The following is a 20482-nucleotide window of genomic DNA, read 5'->3' on the forward strand; positions in this document are numbered from 1 at the left end:
TAGTGGGATCTAGTATGCAGTGATTATCATTACACAAAATTCATCCAAACAATGTTTTATGTGGGAAGCATTCTTGGAACCCCAATGTATGGAGCTTTATCTGATAGGTAAGACTTCAACAATAATGCTTCATATATGTAAAAATATCATTATTTATAAAAACAAATATATTTTCCCTCTTACTGATATGTAATATATATGTTACTACAAAAGTGAGGAACAAAGCATTATATAAACCTGTAGAGATATTAGGTATTTTGGAAGCAGGAGAGATGAAAAATATGTAGCGCCCTCGCGGGGAGACGAATGAAGGCGGGAGGAATACCTTATATACACTCCTTTTAAAGGGCGACCGGGGTTTTTAGGGGACCCAATCGCCAAATCCTTGGTGAGGAGAATCATCATCCAACACCCCTTTTAGATCAGGCGTCACTGTAGAGACAGGTGACAGGTGAGAGCAGGGGTCGGATACCTGGGCGGCTTTCAATGACTATTCGGGTATCGTCCGAATCCCGCAACTGTCCAGAAAAAGAATATTGCAAACAGGGTCAGATGGAGGAAAACAGGGGTATGGCAGATTCCTACAACAACAGTGCTTATTACACAATAAAAAGATACTTACATCAAAAAGTGCTGTTACTATGTTGAATTACCACAATAGTAGTTCACCGTATTACATTATACAGTGCACTATTACAATAGTCGATGCATAGACGATAAATTAATACGTATAATAATAAAATTTTCTCAACTCTACAGACATTGCAGAGCGGTATCAATGCGCATTGCTAAATATATTATACAATACCTATAGCTATATATATATTATACATTAATATTACTTGCATACAATACATTAATACACAGATAACATAAAAGGTGCCTTCGATATATTGATACACTATACATTAATAGTGCACTCGATTTAAGCCATACAATAAAAAAAAAAGTACCTAAACTCTACAGACATTTTGGCGAGCAATACCAATGCGCATTACGCATCTTATAGCTATATACATTATACATTAATAACACATACACACGTCCATTACATTGATACATACATAACATGAACGGTGCATTCGATATATCAATATAATTACATAATACATTATACATTAATAGTACACTCGATATATTAATACATACTATAATAAAATTTGCTAAACTTTACAGACATATTGCAAAACTGTACCAGTGCACATTACGCAGCTTATAACTATATACATAAATAATACAGGCGCACCTACATTACATTAATACATACGTTATATAAAAGGTGCATTCGATACATTAATAGGTGCACTGGATATATTAGTGCACTGTGGAGACATTAGGTATTTTGAAAGCAAGAAAGATGAATCGAACCGCGAACGTCTGGAATATCGGCCAAGCGTGCAGACCACTACACAACGAAGGCACCGCTAAGAAGGCGGGAGAAATACTACCTTATAAACTAAAACTCATAAAAGCTCTTATGCCACTTTTATTCTTACTACATGTGATCGTAACCATGAATGTGCCTCCATATACAAAATTGTCTTCAATGGCAGAAATATTCAAGCTTTGGTATTTTTAGATATAAAATTTCAGTCTTGCAAACATTACTTAATTCTGCTACGACAAAGTCTGACCGAAATCTTTAATTTGGAAGTTAGAGATCATATTCGGGGGGGGGGCGTTCGCAAATGCATGCAAATAAAATTGAAATTTCAGCTTAGAAAAAGGTCTCGTATGTTAATAGAATAAGTTAAAAGAGTATCTATGGAGATTGTAGTGAAACGTATTGATCAGTTTATATTATATTATATTATACAAGGGTGTTTATGCACTTCTTAAACGATTTTGGAGTCGTTTAGGTGATGTTTATGAAGTAAGGAGTATTTTTTAATAGTCTTCAATTAGTCCTCGATGATTTCCATCATAGAATGGCATTTTGTAGAATTTCTGCGAGTAATAATGTAGTAAACTAATATTTTAATGACATTACTCGTAGCTTTAAATGCACTTCTTGTACAAAATGTAAGGTGGGGTTTCTATTTTCTTTTCAGGATTGGTCGAAAAATCACGTTTTTCATAACTATTCTTGTAACAGCTGTGTCTGCGATAGGCTCAGTTTTAATGAAAAATTTCACAGCCTTCATTGTCTTTAAAACTATCAATGGGAGCCTCATGCCTTCTGTGTTTCAGCTACCATATATAATAGGTAAGCATGAGTTTTATAAAATAATAAAAATTGTATATTATTCGATGTAGCATTTATAGATACTTTAAAAACAAAAATGGAATCAAAAATGTATTAAGAATAACACTGCAGCCGGCCCATTTAGCATCAAAATAGCCAATCTGAAATTTTCAAAAATATTTTTAATGCCAGTTTTAGCTAGTCAGAGTTAATCTATTAGAGTGATTTACTATATTTACATTAAATGATCCTTTAGAAGAACTACGAAAGTTAGAAAAACGTTTTGTACGATAATTATTAGATCGACATCCTAACTTAAAAAGCTGAATGCCGGTGGAAAAATGAATTTGTTAATGGACAGCTACTCGACCTCGTTAATCTTCATAGTAATGTATAGGATTTGTTTACAAAACTGGTTTCTATTTGGCTGAAAATGTTGGGGCTTAGTGGATCCTATCTTAATATTGAAATGGCCGTGCTACTTTCCTATGTATAATTGGCAGTTTTAAGACTAGCTAAAATCTACTCAATAATTATTAATGAATTTTTATAAGGAATAGACCGAGAAATAAAGAAATAGCTAAGTAGTTAAAGAAATTATGATAATTAATGATATGGGCAGATTTAAAATAGAAAACCTTCCTATTTTAAACCTGTCTACATGAGGAAGCAGTGTTTCTCAGTCTGTGGTTCAGGACACACAAGTGTTCCTCGATGTCTGCCCTGATGGTCCTCCTGGAATTTTAAACCTGTCCACATCAGGAAGCAGTGTTTCCCAGTCTGTGGTTCAGGACTCACAAGTGCTCCTCGAAGTCTGCCCTGACGGTCCTCCTCGAATTCGAGAAAAGATAAAAATTTCAAAATCAAATTATCTGCGTGCATAACTGAGAATTTAAGAATTTGGAAGTTCCACATGGCAATGATCTGTCACGTCCTTCCCTCCAAAGCTGATACTTTATGTAGATTACTACCAGTTATCTTATTTATGAGTAACTGTTCAGAAGAGAACTTAAATACTCTATAAGAAATTAATCAGATTGTCATCGACAGAGCCATTCCAAAATTACGATATCTCTAGATCCAGAAGACTGAAGAATCAGGATGGATTTTTGCAGAAATGTTTAAAACTGAAATTAGACCACTCCCTACTGGATGTTCCAAGAAACGAACAATTAAAACCAACAAGACTTATCCACCTAGAACCTATTAAAATTGAATGTTATTTGATAAATGCTAAAACAGAGTTATCATAAATGGATGGCTAACTAAAAGGAGCTGCCATGGAGACAATTTACTCCAGGTGTCTAAACACTAATTGGCTTTACATATATATTGATGGATCGAAAATGCTCGTGAATTTTGGGTTGGTGTCTGTTCAGAGATGTTTGAATTCTATTCTTCTCTTGGTACATTTCGAACCAATTTCAATGGTAAAATAGAGACAATTAGAGTTGTAATTTGAATAAATTATTGTTAGAATTTATCCGAATAAAGAAATATTTTTCTTCTTTCAGACTCCCTTTCAGCCATTTAACCGATTTCTACATAATATTGTGGAATCAAAAATTATTGAATCTTGCAGAAAAACTGTTTATCTTTTACCCTTAAAAGCGATGGCTGTTGTCTTACAGTGGATCCTGGTTCACATTGGAATAACTGGTAATGAACGGGCTGATAAAAAAGGAAGCTAAAAAATGGAACTGAAATTTTGCAATCAAATAATAATGAGGTACTATTTGCATTTGTGAAAAGAATAGTAAATGCTGTGAGGAAAAAATTTAATTTTGAAGAAATTAAGAATAAGTACTGGAGGGTCTCGACTTGTAATCTCCCAGATCCATCGCAGTTGCGGCATTTCGTTTGGAGACCGGTCATGATTGCCTCGCTCAACATCTGCATTGCATTTATATATATAACAGTCCCTTGTGCACTTTGTGCTACCAGAATTTTCAGGTGGACTGAGATCGTTTGTTAAAATGTTCCTCGTTGAAGTAAGAAAACTATACAGTCGATATCGGCGAGTTGAGAGTTGATGGAGCGGCTAAATTTAACGCTTAATGTAGTAATATGTTACGCAATTTTCCAGTTTCGATGTAGTTATTGTTATTGTAATGAGGTTAATTACTGTTTTATCTTTTTGTAATTTTATTTTTGAATTTTTTTCATGCTCCAATCTCATGCATTTTTGATGCATGAGGGATAATGGTGTATAATCGAGTACTATTTTAATAAAAATAAATAATCTATGAACTTCGCTTTTTGGTCTAAGGAACAAAAGAAGGATTTGAAGAGCTATGACTATAATGCTTCTTATAAGTATATAACCAAGTATACTAGAAGAGCTACGCAAGAATCCTCACACTCATCCATTTCATAAATTTGAAGACTAATATTTGTTTAATGTTTAGCTAATAAGGGAAAGATCATCCAAATTCTAATACGATTGAATTAGTAAAAGCAAATACACATTTTCCTTTTTTAGCTTAATTACTTCAAAATGATATAAAATTAAGTAAATTTTAATTAACTGCATTTAAAAAATTATGTATACTAGTAGCAAAATATACTAAAACGTTCCATACAAGGGGACAAGAGTGCGGTATAAGAGTGAGCAAATATGTATAAAACTATGCGCATTAATAATCCGATCTAACAATTGCTCAAAATCTTCCTGTTTTACTAAATTATATGACCAATTTTATTATAAATAAAATGTTTTCCAATACCTATAGAAGTATGTATTTTTCTGCTTGAATAATTTGTTGAACAGTGTGTATACTGATATGTATTTTACATATCCAGGTTTTAGAAATCCTAACTGTAATTCCTTCTTTCAGTTTTGGAAATTGTGGCACCCGAGGTGAGAACTCATATGAATGGCATCACAAATATTGCATGGACAGTAGGCCTTTGTTTTTTGCCTTTAATCGCTTATTTAGCCCGAAGCTGGGTTACGTTAGGACTTATCACTTCATCAGTGACTCTTGTGTATTTACTTTATTGGAAGTGAGTCTAATTTACGTTATTCTTTTCCTTTCTCTGTTTTGACTCGTTTGTTCTGTATTTCTTTCTTAAATCTCCCAGTGTTGTTATGAACTCTTAACAAATCATATCCTTTGCAAATTAATATTGTAAATGATTTTAACTGTCAATTTAAATAGTTATTCTAAGTTGAGTTATTTTACATTTCATTTAAGAAAAATGTATTATAATATGATAACGTCTTTGGTTTAATCATTTTCAGAATGCTTCCAGAATCTCCTCGTTGGCTCGTCTCCCAGGGAAAATATGATGAAGCACTGGTGATCATGACAAAAGTTGCGGAAAAAAATGGAAAACCTCATGATCCAAAAGTTCTTTCACAGAAAATAGAGGTAATAACCCATAAAGCTTCGTACGTCCTGTTTCAAAACTGTAAAGACACATTTTCTTTTGCTGCAATTAGTTTTAAGTACGTGTTATACCAAATCATCTGAAGCTGGGCCTTCGTGTTTCCATAGAAATTCTTCTATAAGTCATCAATATATTATTGTATTATGTACGAGTATTCAACAAATGCGATTTATTTCAAGTGTTTTTATTCTAGATTTTTGCTAAAATGTCTTCAGAATAATCATTACTGATTGCAAGGCAGTTCTGTAAACGGTTCTCTCACCTTACTGCAATACTGCGATATTGCGATTCGATTCTGCATTGTTCTTTTGGGGCTTTACTTCTTGAGCAGTACCTTCTAGAGCAAATACAGAGTCTTTACGAAACTTGAGATGGTATGATACATGAAATATGCCATCTATAACTCTAGAGGAAAATCCAGGCAGACGGGGGCAGACATGTATTCCCAATTTGAGAATAGCGTCAGCTTCCAAGTGGCAGTGTCCAATCCAGACAACATACGAGGTCCTTCTTGTCATAGAAGATGGGCAGAGTACGGAAGAATGAAAAATCGTCCATTAAGATTTCATACTTTACAAGTGCAGTGAAGTTTGCGCAATTATTGGCTGCTTTCTTGTAAATTCCGCGTTAAGCTTGTTTAGGTATTACAGTTTCCAACACATGCTGTTGGCTATTTTTCTGATGTCCTTTAAACCTGTATGACCGGAATCGCCGTATATATAAAACCTAGAAGATTTTTGTGATGTCTTTATGAAAGTATATACACAGGGAGGGAGAGACAAAAGAGGAAGAAATTTAGAACTTAATTCGCAAAGACATGAAAAAAATAAAATTAAAACCAGAAAAATCCCAAAATTTGCTAATAAAAAAATAAACTACTTGTTTTCAAACCGAAAATGATGTTGAAAACAATATAAATATATAAAAAATTAGGAGGAAGAATATAATCAAAATCTGATTCAACGTTATAAAGAGGAGGTAGACCAAATTCAATTGAATCTCTTCCCTCAGAAAGACCATCGCGTTTCTGTTCATCCAAAATTAGCTAATGAGCCGTCTTAAATGATTTAATTATAATAGTTCATCCGAAAGTTCTGAACGCCGCCCCGACGCAACAGCTCTCAATTCATATGAAATAAAAATGCACAAAATGATTCCATATGAAATTAATTCAATTTTAAAAATTTAAAGAAATATGGACATATATTGATATTAAAATTAAAATTAAAATAAAAAAAATTACAAGCTTCCCCGAAAAAAATCTGGAAGGTTTCAGATTTTAAATTACGTCCAAAGGGGCGTTTTTTTAACGTTTTGTGTGTTACCTTTATTTATTAAATATCATGTTCTTCGCACTTAAACCATAAATTTCAGTTCAATAGCAATGTCGCAAAATAATTTTAAAATGAGCTTATCTTTAGAACTTCCGATACACAGTTCCGCGACCGCTGGAGATAAAAAGGTTTTTTCCCTGCCGTAGAGTGTTGCTATTGCTCACTTTTAAATCGTTGAGTTTGTTACTCAAAAATTCGTTAAAGTTTTACAAAATAGGAACTCAATAATAAAACAAATTCCAAATTTCAAATTTGGGCTTCCACAGCTTACAGGCTTTAACTATGCCCTATCATAATTTATGATCTTCCTCATATAGTTAGAAATTGCTTAATTATATACTTTTTACAACAGAACCCATGATTAATAAATAAACATATAATTTATAAATAAACATCCTATTTAGAATTATAAGATAATAATAAGTGTAATAATATTAAATTACAAATTATAATCATAAAATTCCAAGTGTCTTCAAAATGTCCATTGAACTTTTTATTTTAAAGTCCTTTCACAATGAAATTTTTATGAAAATTTATTGATGTCAGGAAGTCCACAAAATAAAAATGAGTCCACAAATATCATGCACTTTTCACTGAAGATGGTTACATAGTTGTTTCTGAATAGTAAATTTTTTAAATTTGTGGGGGACATCTTTTATATAAATCTTTAAAAATATACGATTTATGCATAATATATTACTTATATTCATTCTTCTCATCGTAGGTAATTAACAATAGCTTGACATATTATAAGTTAAAAATTCAATGCAAACATTATGATATCTTAAGAGGACTCATACGCCTTAAAACCCACCATATTTTCGAATATGTGACTATTGCAAAAACTGGGATAACTTATTTATTTTAAAAGCAATTACTTCCAACATTTTACAGCGGACTACATAATATAGCTGCTTTCTGAAATAGTAATCAGAAAGTTTGCGTTGCCACAAATATTTTTATAATTAATCCGTTTTGTGACAAAATGTTTCGTCATGTTTCCGCCTTGCGCACACAGTTTAAAACATTCTGTTGCATAATTTAATCCCATATAAAATATGTAGCTTTTATAACATTTGGAAACGACTGCGAACCAAAAATTCTAAGAATTTCATGTTAAATTTTTATTTTGGGGGGGGGGGGTTGAGTTTATAAAATTAATTTTACTAAAAAAGTCTGTTATGTTTTCATGCAGAAAGAACGTAAGAATATAAAATCACTATAACAATATATAACAATAACAATATAACAATATAGAAAAATATAACCATAAAAAGAAAAAAAGATTATATTCCTGTTATTACGTATAATCTTATATATATGCGGCTTAAGTGTTTGTCGTCGATAGTTTATTGGTTACTTGCGTAACTGTAAATTGTTTTATTACCCGTGCAGTGCAGCGCGTGACTAATACTATGAGAAACCTAAGCCGGAAAAATTAAAAATACAAGAGCACGTGCATTTAACATTTAATAAATAAATTTAACATCTATATATAATAGAATTCGGAAATATGCAACCGGCAAAAGCCGGCAATGATGAAAGAACCAATAAAATGAAATAAATAAATATCTTTATTATATGCGGCTTAAGTGTCTGTTTGTCGCCGATAGTTTATGGGTTGCTTGCGTAACTGTACTAGCCAATGGGCTGAAGTCGCCACGGCACATGGTTGCCGTTTGAATAGAGACGTAGACAATTTCATGTAAAACTTGCCTTTGCTATGACTATCCATATGTCTCAGGGCCAAACGCTTAAGCGTGTTGGCATTTTTTTACATGAGCCTGTATTTGGACACGGTCAACTTTATGTCGCCCGTTCAAGAGTTCGTGAAAGAACACACGTAAAATTAAAAATAATGGATGGTCCTCTGCAAAGCGAGCTTAAAAATAATGGAAAGATCTAGACAAGAAATGCTGTGTACAAAGAGATTTTAACATTTGAATTAACATTTTATTATTTAAATCACCTTTATTTATGGAGCTAGCGGTAGCTCTTAAGAAATGTACCGCCAGTGGTTTCCTTCATTGCACTCTATTTTAAGCAATTAAGCAAGTAGAACGTGGGAAACCCCGTGTGGCAGTGAGCAAAGGGGTGTCCTCGCCGCCTGCCCTGGGAAATTCAGTTTGAATTAGCAGACACCTTTGCACAAATCATTTTAATTACAATTTATAATATCTAGAACAGGGGTTATTTCGTATGACCGCCGGGCTTTCTAGTATTACATAACAAAAGATTCAATGTGCATTAAGTTTTTAGAGGAAATTTTCTGTTATTGTATTAAATACGGCTTTAATATTTTATTTAGAAATTAGGAGAGAAATTGAAAGCAGACAAAACTGTACAAGAATCCTCGTCATTGGATCTTCTCAAATATCCCCAGCTACGCAAAAAATTTTTAATCATAACTTTATGTTGGTAAGTACGATTTCACTGTAAGCAAATAATGCAAATGGTATCAAATTCTGTAAATTATTCATTTAGTTTCATTTAATTCAATTCATATGTATGCATTTACTTAAAAATATTTTACCATGTATTTATATAATTTCTTTGAAAACGAAAGCGGGTTTTCTTTTCTACATATTAAGTTACGAGATGTACGATACATTGTGCATTTTTAATTATAATATTTCTTAAATAGATAATGACTTTAGTAGAAAACCTAAATTTTACTTGAAATGGAGAGAAAAGTGTTATGAGTAAACATTTTATAATGTCTTAATTTAAGGGGGTTCATACACCTTAAACCCCTTATTATGATTTTAGAATACGTGACTGTTGCAAGAATTTGGATATTTTATTTATTTTACAAGCAATTACTTCCAACGTTTTACAGCTGACTACATAATACGTCTCCTTAGGGAACTAGTAACCAGAAAGTTTGTGTTGCCACAAATATTTTTTTAATTTAGTCCGCTTTGTGACAAAATGTTTCCTCATGTTTTCACCTTGCGCGCATGATATTTTAAAAATGGCGAATGATACTTACTTGAAATTTGATGGAATTATTTATATGGGCACTATTTTCTAACTGAACCAAAAATCTGATGAATATTTTAATATTAAAAAGCTTTATGCACTAAAACATTACAGATGTTGTTACTAAAATACATTTTATAAACTCAACTCCCAAAAAAAAATTTAACAGGAAATTCTTAGAAGATTTGGTTCACAGTAGTTTTCAAATTTTATAAAAGCTATATATTAAATATAGAATTAAATTATGCAACAGAATGTTTTAAGCTGTGCGCACAAGGTGAAAACATGACGAAACATTTTGTCACAAAGCGGATTAAATTCTAAAAATATTTGTGGCAACACAAATTTTCTGATTACTATTTCAAAAAGCAGCTATATTATGTAGTCAGCTGTGAAAAGTTGGAAGTAATAGCTTTTAAAATAAATACGTCATCCCGATTCTTGCAACAGTCACATATTCGAAATTCTTATGGGTTTTAAGGTGTACAAGTTCCCTTAAGCATGAAACGAATCTATTTTCTGCGGGAACACTTTTGCAGGTATTCGAAAATAAATTTACTGTGATAATTTTTCCGGGACCTGGAATTAAAAATTTTAAATCAAATTCATGTACAACTGAAAAATAAAAGTTGTATCTGTTTCTATACTGATTGAATAACCACGTCTTTGAGTTTGTATTTGGTTAATTGAAAGTATTAATTAAGCATATTTCTCCGTATTTTACATGTAATGATATAGGACGTTTTGTATTTAATTCATTAAAGCGTCGTGAGCATTTTACAAACTAAAACATTTACCTTGCAGCATCTATATAAAAATGTTAGATTTCATGTACATAAAAACTTCCCTGTCCACGATGTAGAAGTTGTTTTCGAAAATATTCCATTCTTATTCTGGAACATTTTTGAATTGGAAATGCTAGAATCGACATTAAGAAAATTGAGCTTGTATGTCCCTTCTTCTATCTTCTTCTCTTAAGCTATGCTTCTTCTCTTAAGAAAATGAAATTTATAAATCTTAAACCCTCTAAGCGGCAAGAATATTTTTGTGATATCTGTAAGAACGTATATATACGTGCATATTAAAATATGTCAAAGAAATTACGGCACTATATCAGAAGCACGCACATCCAGGTATGAAATACCAGGAGAGTTTTTACATTAAAATAAAAAAAAAATTGTTCTCATAGCAGTTTTGGGAAATTTAGGATGTCTTCAGCAAAATTCCTGGCCGCTCAGAGGGTTTTAATATTGAATTTTATAATTTATCAATTCCGTTTAATTTTTTAACCCATACGTTGATATTAGTTTATATAATGCATAAATAAATATGATTATTATTAAAAGCTGGAAATATTTCCATAACATAAGAGCGGTACTACGGGATTAGACTATTATTCTATTTTGTTACAGACTGATGATCAAAATAAAAGAAATTTCTGAAATCTCTCGCTAGATAGTGCATATCTTCCTCATGAGCATTTAACTTCATCTGAATGATTTAGCTAATATGTTTGAAAGGTTATTTCGTATTTTGAAATTCACATTTTACTGCTTCCATAATATATCGAATTTTCGACTTTTCTTAATCTTCCTGGGAGAAAATACTAATACTTTCAAATAAATTATTTCAAATATTTTTTTCTTTTTCAGTATTTACAACAAGGTATTGAAAAATTTTTGTTGTTTTAACTTATTATTCAAGAAGCTAACTCCGAACTCTAGTGACTGTAGAGCCTAACTCTAGTGTTTTAGTGTTCTTCAGTCTCAGTCGTTAACAAAAGAAACTTGTTCAGACTTTCTTAGATTTATGCTTCTGTTGCTTTTACTTAGTTTTGATCGTCCTATAAATTCTCTAATTAATATAATTCACTTTTCACCGTGTTTCATATTTTGCCAAATAATCGTAGTAATTAAATTAATTTAGATTTAAGGGTTCAGAAACCTGAATTGCATAGGGAATACTGTAGTATATGATTTGCATTTACAGCTGTGAATATTAGCCGTTTGGGCTAAAGAACTCAGAGCATAAGTTACGATACAGATGACAAGAACAAAGGCCAACATCATGGTTGTGCTCTGACGTATGAAAAACAAACTTTGAAACAATGTTATCAATTGACCTCATAACAGCATTCTCAAAAACGAAACGAAAAGAGACAAAGGCTTCAGTACTTTTTCGCATACACATTACTGATTAGCATTTGCAATTATTACTGTTTATTTTTATTGATGCATCTTTTAGAAACAACGCTATGTAACATATAAATCCTACGCTGTTAAGAGTAAGCCACGGTTCTAGTGCCTTTTGGCTTACAGCCGCCATCTTGGATCACGTGTTACTTGCAAGTGACGTCACTCTCTTGGATCTACCGCGATATGGCGGTATGGGATGGTGATATATTTTAATTTTGATCATACATAGCATGGCAGCGACATTTTTCTTGCACTCAAATAAAACAGTATCTTAAAATGAATAAATAATAAACTTTGATGAGCTATATTATTTACATTAATATAATTTAATTCAACAGGTGGAGGAATACCAGTATAATAATGATTAGTAATGATATATAACAAGAACCTGATACAGACATTCTATTTTCAAGGCATATGTTATCTTATACAGAAGATGGGCAGTCAGAAGATATCGTATACAGAAGGTGCGAATAAATTAGATGACTCTAATTTATTCTTGAAAAAAGAGTATCTTGAAATGGCGGAGAGTAGCTTGGAATTTATTGATTTACAATATGCGAACACGGTAGAGAAATGTTGAGCAAAAATATCATCATTGGCCTTTTTATATCCACTGCACCTCAAGCGAAATAGAAACATATTACTAAAAACATTCTTTGAAGTCGCTTAAGTGTAATATTCTATTATTTTAGAATGTTGTATGAATCCCATAACACCACAAATAATAATACGTTCTCCAAAATTACTCCAGGTGATTTTGTCATGCATGATTTTGTCATGCAGTTTTCTTTCCATCATCTTCTTTATGTGTCCTTGTAGAAGTAGCGACAGCTTCCTCTAAAGTGACAGAACAACAGGCAGTTCCTATAGAAATAGCTAAGGAATTCAAGATTTTAGTTGCAAATAAATGATTAAACAAAAATTTTATTCACTTTTTGAGCCAAGAGGAAAGAAAAACTTATTGTTGCGTTTTTCTTTTTCTGACACCACTTGTTACGTAATTTTCTTTTCCTTTATGTACGTTCGTTACGGGGTTCGTGCGGATTTGGAGCGAATAACGACGACAGCACTTGATGGAATATCGAAACACACTTTAATAAGCCAATTGTAATCAGGACAGCTCCAAAGTTCACTTTTCATACAGTCGTCGGAGAAGTACTATAAACACGCTGGAACAATCAGCGACACAGCCTTCAGGTTACCAAGCTATAACGGTGGAGACAGCCTCAAGGCAAAGCACTAGAGTTCAGCTCTCGACTCTGCTTGGTCCTTCTCAGAATTCCACGTACTCCAGAGACTCTCCACGCTACAACTCGAGATGCACTCGACGATACACAAGAGTATAGCTCTCGACTCAGCACAGTCTAAGACAAAACTCGACGATGCACTAATTCGCGATGCACTAAAAGACTCACTCGATGCACTCGACGACCAACTCGGCGCTAGACTTCGAGACACTCGCTCAATGACTGCCCTTCTCATAATTCCACGTACTCCCGAGACTCTCCACGCTACAACTCGAGATGCACTCGACGATACACAAGAGTATAGCTCTCGACTCAGCACAGTCTAAGACAAAACTCGACGATGCACTAAAAGACTCACTCGATGCACTCGACGACCAACTCGGCGCTAGACTTCGAGACACTCGCTCAATGACTGTCAGCTCGCTAGACGAGGCACACACACTGACTGCGGATCAGCAGGGTTTATATAGCTTTCGACTTGTGTTCGAGAACTTCTGGGCTAACCGGTAAGAATTCGTTCCAAAAGGTTCTCCATCCGTCCATGGTATATCGCCAATTTTGTCGCCAAATGGGCGATTTCTCGCCAAATGTGGCATCCCTGACTTCCCTTGCCATTTTATGGCAACCCTAAACCTGCCTTCCGGGGAAGCTATCTCACCGCGTCTGTACATTTGGTAACAATATATTTTGTAGATGTAATATGCCTAATTTTGGAGCCTAATTTTAATTTGGATGAAGAATTTAAGGGGCTGTCTACAACCCTTTGCATGCAGCAATATTATGATTTGTTTAAAAATATCTTTAGAAACATTATTGTCTAAAATAGCTTTAATGTTTCCTCAGAAAGAGTTTATAGATATATTTCACTTGAACCTTTGTGCGGAGGTTATCTAAATATATAATGTAAGGCAATTTCTTTCTCAGCTATTACACTCCCATATAATGCTTCTTCCAAAGAATCTATTACAATAAGCGCGATTGGTCGTCATACGAAAAATAAAATAGTTATCCCAGTATTTTCTCAAAGAGTCAAAGATAAATAATCTTTCTTTTTCCCTAGAATCCTATGTAATTTTAGATCATTTCGTTAGATTTTTCTTTAAATGATAGATAGTTTCAAAACAGGAACGCAAATTTAAAGTTTACACAATCAGTAATTCGTTAACATTAATAAAATATCCTTATAAACTAAAACTGAAATGTCTCGTTTGTGAAAAAAGAGAAATGAAAAGAACGAAAATGATAATCGTAATAATTATAATAATTATAATCGTATAATTTTATCTAGGATAGCGGATATTTGTGCCTATGATGGTCTACAGATAAATGTCTATAATTTAGCCGGCAACGAATTTCTCAACTTTTTCTTCATGGCGTTGGCTGAAATTCCCGGTTACTTAGCCAGCTGGTACTTCATGGGACGTATCGGAAGGCGATGGTGTGCAGTCGGTGCTTTTTCTTTGACTGGAATCGTCTGCATGTTGCCTGGTATAGGTAAGGAATTAGGAATTACTTTAAAATTCTATTTAAGTAGATTTTTATGACGCTTTAATTTTTTACATGCAATATCTGAAGAGATATAAGAAAAAGAAGTTATTAATTAATTTTTCGTATATCTTAATATTTTTGTTATTATTTTCCATGCTCATTAATGACATTAGGTTGCAAAGCTGTTTTTCTCAGCTTCAAAGCTATATAATTGCACTTTGCCGTAGACAGGACATCATCATCATTAATGACATAAATATAATTTTGGAGAGAAATTTAGAGTGAAAGTACAAGGAAAAGTTGCTCGCCTTTATTTAGAAAAAATTCAACTAACCATGTTACTTTTATGGTAGCAAGAGCTGACTGATACTTTTCAAATGATCATGGGTAATATACAGATATTGGGAGAAAAAGTGGTATGGTTTATAAGTACGCGTAAGTTTGATGTTATTACTCACATATTTATTTTTTCGGGAATCACATCAAGCCGATTTCTTTCTGTTATATCAAAGATTTTTTGCAAGCGCATATGGAAAGTGTCTTATACGTGCAATCAACTCCGTAGGTCCTTTTTAGTAGCCTCATTTTCGTCAGTAGTTTATTTTTGTTAATGGTCATAATACATCGTCGAAGCAGGGTCATTTTATTACCATAATAGTAAAAATTCTGAAACACTTGTAAGGGTTTTAAGTTTTACTAACGTTTATTTTATTTTAAAACTTTCCTATCCTCTCTCATTTTCCCTTTCCGGCCAGAATAAGCGCGATTAGTTTTGTTTACGCAACTGAGCTTGCAAATTGTTAAGTATTTAAGATATTGTTTTTAACCAAAAGAGAGAGTTAAGAGGGAAACTTCTCGCTGCTTTACCACGCGCGTGTTTTTCAGTAAGTTCCTATCTGCCTTTAAGGCCAAAACGTAGATGCTTAAAGACGTATTGTAGTTTCCTGCATTCTGCTCCCTACATACGTGAAGATAAAAGGCCAATCTTCGCGTTACTAGTCTTTGTAAAGTATCTACGTTTAGTTTTTATTTAATTAAGTTTGTTTTACTTCTTATTTTCTACGTTCTAGACCATAAGTGCTAGTCTTTGTATCCCGGAGACGGCTGCAAACTGGGAGAAATAAAGGGTAATTTAACCCTTCTCATTCTTGTCGTATCTTCCACACGCGCGAGCATAGTTTCAGTAAAATTCAGTTAAATTTCAGTAAAATTCTTCTCCCATTCAGTATCTGCAGATATTTCCAAAGGCAATTAGAAGGAACAGAAGTCCTGACACACTGAGATACTATTATTATTCAGTAATAGGTTTTGTTTCGTAATAACTATGAACATAATTAATATTTTGATGCACATTCCAGTGCTCAGTTGCGACTGAGTGTACGAAATGTCGTCTGCTATTTTGCTTCTTATCAAGTTTATTTTTGGCCTGCTATTTTACTTCTTATCAGGCTGGCAAAATATTCCAATTTAAAATGTGTTAATAAGCTCTGCGCCATGGTATACATAAAGTGATAGCTAGTGATAGTGACGGAGGACGTGGCCACCACCCCTTTACTATTAAGGTTAATTAGCATATAGAGCCACGTCCGCCCTTATCCAGAGTAAAGCCAGAGAGGCCACATGGAAGGCTCGCACAAGGCGCCCAAACCCAACGCCTGGACCATCCGGTTGGCAGTTCCGCGAACCAAATGCCACCGGGTAGACTCCCGTCCAAAGTGCCGGGTCCAGCGATCATTGAATCTTTAAAAACAGCATTGTACATGGCTAAACAAGGGCAGATATACATTAGTAGTTATTTACATGCTTCTGTTAATACATATTTGCTGACATACAATACAGTTCTGTTACATACATATACTTTCTAAATACCTACATGACATTACCTTAATTTGCTTTGGAATAATAAAGTGATAGATAATATTGGAAAATAATTCGGTTCTGATTAAATCTTGAATGTCTGCTATCATACTTAGACTCAATAGCAGTAATATTTTAGCGCATCGCTCAGCAGCACCAAAGGTCCGGGGTTCGATTCCAGGGCTGAGCAAGGTCGACTAAGCCCTTCATCCCTTGGTTTTCATCACTTGAGTCGATAAAATGAGTACCAAGTTCGCTTGGGGACTAAACACTGGCGTCCTGCGACCAAGCTGACCACTTGTTCATGGTATATGCTTATGCACCTCGGGCACACGGTCAAGAAAGCAGATTTTCGGGCACTGCAGGCCTTGGCCCATTAGGGCTGTTACGTCACTGAGGTAGTGGTGGTAGTAGTAATTTTTAATTTTAATCTAGCGTCGGACTTTCGAATCCTCGATACAGAGATTCGGAAATTTGAATTGCCACTCTTTTCCCACCGATTGAACCTTTCGAATTCTATCCTTAAAAAAACTCTTCAAAGTTTTAGCTGAAAAATTTGGAAAGATTAACTTTTTTAAAAATCTAATGGAAACATTAGAAAACAGAAGCCTTTTCAATTTCATCGATATGTAGATGACTAGCATCACCTCAAGGAGACCTTGTGCTCAGTACTCAGCACACCTGAGTACTGAGGTATTCTGGGGTTTTAACTTTTAAAGGACATTTCTTAATTTTTGGATAATAATGTAGAATTCAAAGTTTAATATTCATCTTCGTTAATTTTTGAAAAATTCCTCTTCTTTCTGCATTTACTTAAAAAAAATGTTAAAAATTGTAAACAAATTTAGTTCTTTCTTAAATTATGTCCTCCTTCCCAAACTATGTTTCGAAAATTAACTTCAGTAAGATTCAAGATTTGTAATTATGAAGTTCTTTTGCTTTATAATTACAACTATTATTTGTCTTTTATTTCTTTTTAATAAATATACATGTAGTTTTAAAAACTGTATTTTTGCATTTGTTTTTCATTAAACACATGCTTCAAGTACTGCTTTTTAAAAAAATTTTGATTCTAATCAAAGGATTTTCATTCTCTCTTTTTATTATTATTATTCATATATGGAAGATTAGAACGATTGAAAAATTTTTGAAGATTCGAATTTTGAGATATTTAGGATTCAGCCCATCCTTACTAAACTAAATACATCAATTTACACGTCCATAATTCTAATAGAAAAACGTAAAATTAAAATAATTTTGATATCGAGTCACAGAAAGTATGATGAAAAAGAGTAAACATTAAAAAAGGCCGCATTCGAAGGAGGAGTTAAAAAGTTAACAGAAAACGTAGACTGGCTTAGATTTTAAATCCTCTATCGATTTTGAGAGTGATCAGAATCGTCTTAAAAAGCTGTTTGGTTTGTTTGATTGTCGCAAAGCATTCAAGGGCTATCTCACTAAGGGGAGAATGACTTCCTGTGGAGTGCTTTCAAAGGGAAATTGGTTAGTATGCTCTTGAAACCTGGGGAAAACCTCGAAAACGCCCATGCAACCAGCCTGCTCGCTAGGATTCTGGGGTATCCAGCTAGCCAAGATCTGCAGTAGCCAGATCTACTTTCAGGATATTTTTTCATCTCTCAGTAAAAGATCGTCGGCCATTTCTTTAAATTCTCATAATTCTACCGAAATTTACAACATATATTATGAATATAATTTGACATAGTACATAGACCATACTAATTTCATCATAATCCAAATAAATTTCGTCGCAAAGAATCCAAGTATCCTTTGTTAGAAAAGAAAAATAAATAAATCTTTGTAATATTGTTTTGAGCTTAAGGGATATTTGATCACCCTCGAAATCGAGAAGAATATTTTTTAATAAGCGTTGCCAAAATAAGGTTGTCTTTTTTCTTAATTGTTAATTCTACATCGACATGTTTCTAATTAAAAAATGAGCTCTTTGTGGCGCTGAGCCTTTTGTTGTAGGTTAAAATTATAATTGTTTACATTTCGAACACCATTTATTTATTATTTATTAGTAGCATTTTTGTGACACTGTTTAATGCTCATTTCTAGATATGCCCTACGCTGATATTGTATGTTCAGTGATTGGTAAATTCTTCGGAGCGGCTGCTTTCATGGTAACATATCAGCAAAGTTCTGAACTCTATCCAACAGTAGTACGATCCTTGGGAATGGGAATGAGCGCCACAGTTGCTTCAATAGTTACGATTCTTCTTCCTTATATTATTTTATTGGTAAGTTTATTAAGCATTACTAAATAATATTTTACAAATGTCTGCTTCTATATTGTTTCAAGTTTACTAAAAAAGATATTTTGGGAAGTAAAAATATTTTACGTAGACCTGTTAGAGTTAAGCCGTTGAAGGAAGAGAGACAATTTAAATTTTGTTTATTGAACAACAACAGCAAGACAGTGTCAAAAGTATTCATACACTAGTCAAACAATTTCAAAACCTTTGTTTTCTGCGAAGAAAGGAATATTATTATTATTTATTATTATTTTCATGTACTGGACGTAATGAATGGACATAATTTCATGTACATAATGAAGGTGTTCATGTGGGTATTGCAAGCAACTTATAAAAATCAAAGATTGTTTGGTTTGTTTATTTGATGACAAAATCATCAATCCGCTCCAATCGGAAGTGTAAGGTAATTAAACTATGAATTATCGTTTTGAAATGTTTTTCTTTAATGCTTGTTGCAGCTGGCAATTAAACTAGTGGTGAATAGAACTTCGTTCTTATGACAGCAGTGTGGAATGCCTCGCTATGTTGTAGCAATTTTCGCGTTATTAAAATTAGTGTAATTAAGATAAAAGCGAGGAATACAGTCCATTTCTCTTGTGTTTATTTCTATGTACCAGCCGTGTGAAACTGTGTTAAGTAAGCATCAGAAAGAAAATGTATAACACGCTATTTCCACTGAAAGCAGAAGAAAGTAAAAACCAAGTTATCTCGATTTTAATTGAATACCCTAAAACATTCATATATGAGATTCGAAATAATAACTACACTTAATTTCTTGATTTTTAATTTAACTGATATATGGTCGTAAAGCTTCTACTTTCTTAATTGCTGTTTGTCTTCTGGGTAGCAAAATTTGGAGTAATTTTGCCCAATTCCTTACATAAATATTTTTTCAATGGATCTTATTAGAAATTAATCGAATCTCTTTTGCAAATGTAGATGCACTATAACAGGTATATCTCTTGACTGAGAAGCTGTCCTTTATTGACTGCGCTCATCCCCGTTGTTTATGCGCAAAAGCATAACCTGGCATCCAAATCAGTGCATTTCGGATCGTTATCATGCTTAAATACAAAATCATATCCCAATCCCATTTTTAAACATTCTGTTTAAGATTTCTTTTAAGTATGTGTGTGTAGTGAAAATTCTTCATTTACCCTTCCATCAGTGTTAATTTGCAAAAGCAGATATGTGCACGTAAACAAAAATACTGTTACTACCATATTTTACTTTGACTCGTAAGTGTTTTTCTTTGGAAAACTGTTCCTGACTTACGCCATATTCATTCAGTTCCCAAAATATTAAATTTAGATTCATAACTGAATATGACCTTATTCCAGAAATTTAGAGGTCGATTTTGATACTTGTTTGCAAAAGATAGTCTTTTTCTTTGCACTGAAAGCAAACACATAGAACTTTTTCCGAGCAAATCGTAAAAATTTCGTCCATTTAATACCTTTCTGGTTGTTCAGTTGGCAACTAACAATGCCTGATTCTTGTTCTAATACAGCTATCAGTTTTG

General features: G+C 33.2%; 1 protein-coding gene across 1 annotated transcript in view; it reads left to right on the forward strand.

Annotated features, from left to right (window-relative positions):
• The window catches only part of LOC118196148 (organic cation transporter protein-like), a 53506-nt gene that overhangs the window by 24044 nt on the left and 8980 nt on the right, over window positions 1-20482 (forward strand). The window contains exons 2-8 of the mRNA XM_085818154.1: window positions 4-107; window positions 2052-2206; window positions 5023-5191; window positions 5430-5559; window positions 9221-9330; window positions 14628-14833; window positions 18764-18945. Coding sequence (XP_085674280.1) covers window positions 4-107; window positions 2052-2206; window positions 5023-5191; window positions 5430-5559; window positions 9221-9330; window positions 14628-14833; window positions 18764-18945 — 1056 coding nt within the window. The remainder of the gene's footprint in view (window positions 1-3; window positions 108-2051; window positions 2207-5022; window positions 5192-5429; window positions 5560-9220; window positions 9331-14627; window positions 14834-18763; window positions 18946-20482) is intronic.

Source organism: Stegodyphus dumicola, chromosome 6 (assembly GCF_044657685.1).
Source record: "Stegodyphus dumicola isolate Sdum_Otavi_A_Nest chromosome 6, ASM4465768v1".
Lineage (NCBI taxonomy): Eukaryota > Metazoa > Arthropoda > Arachnida > Araneae > Eresidae > Stegodyphus > Stegodyphus dumicola.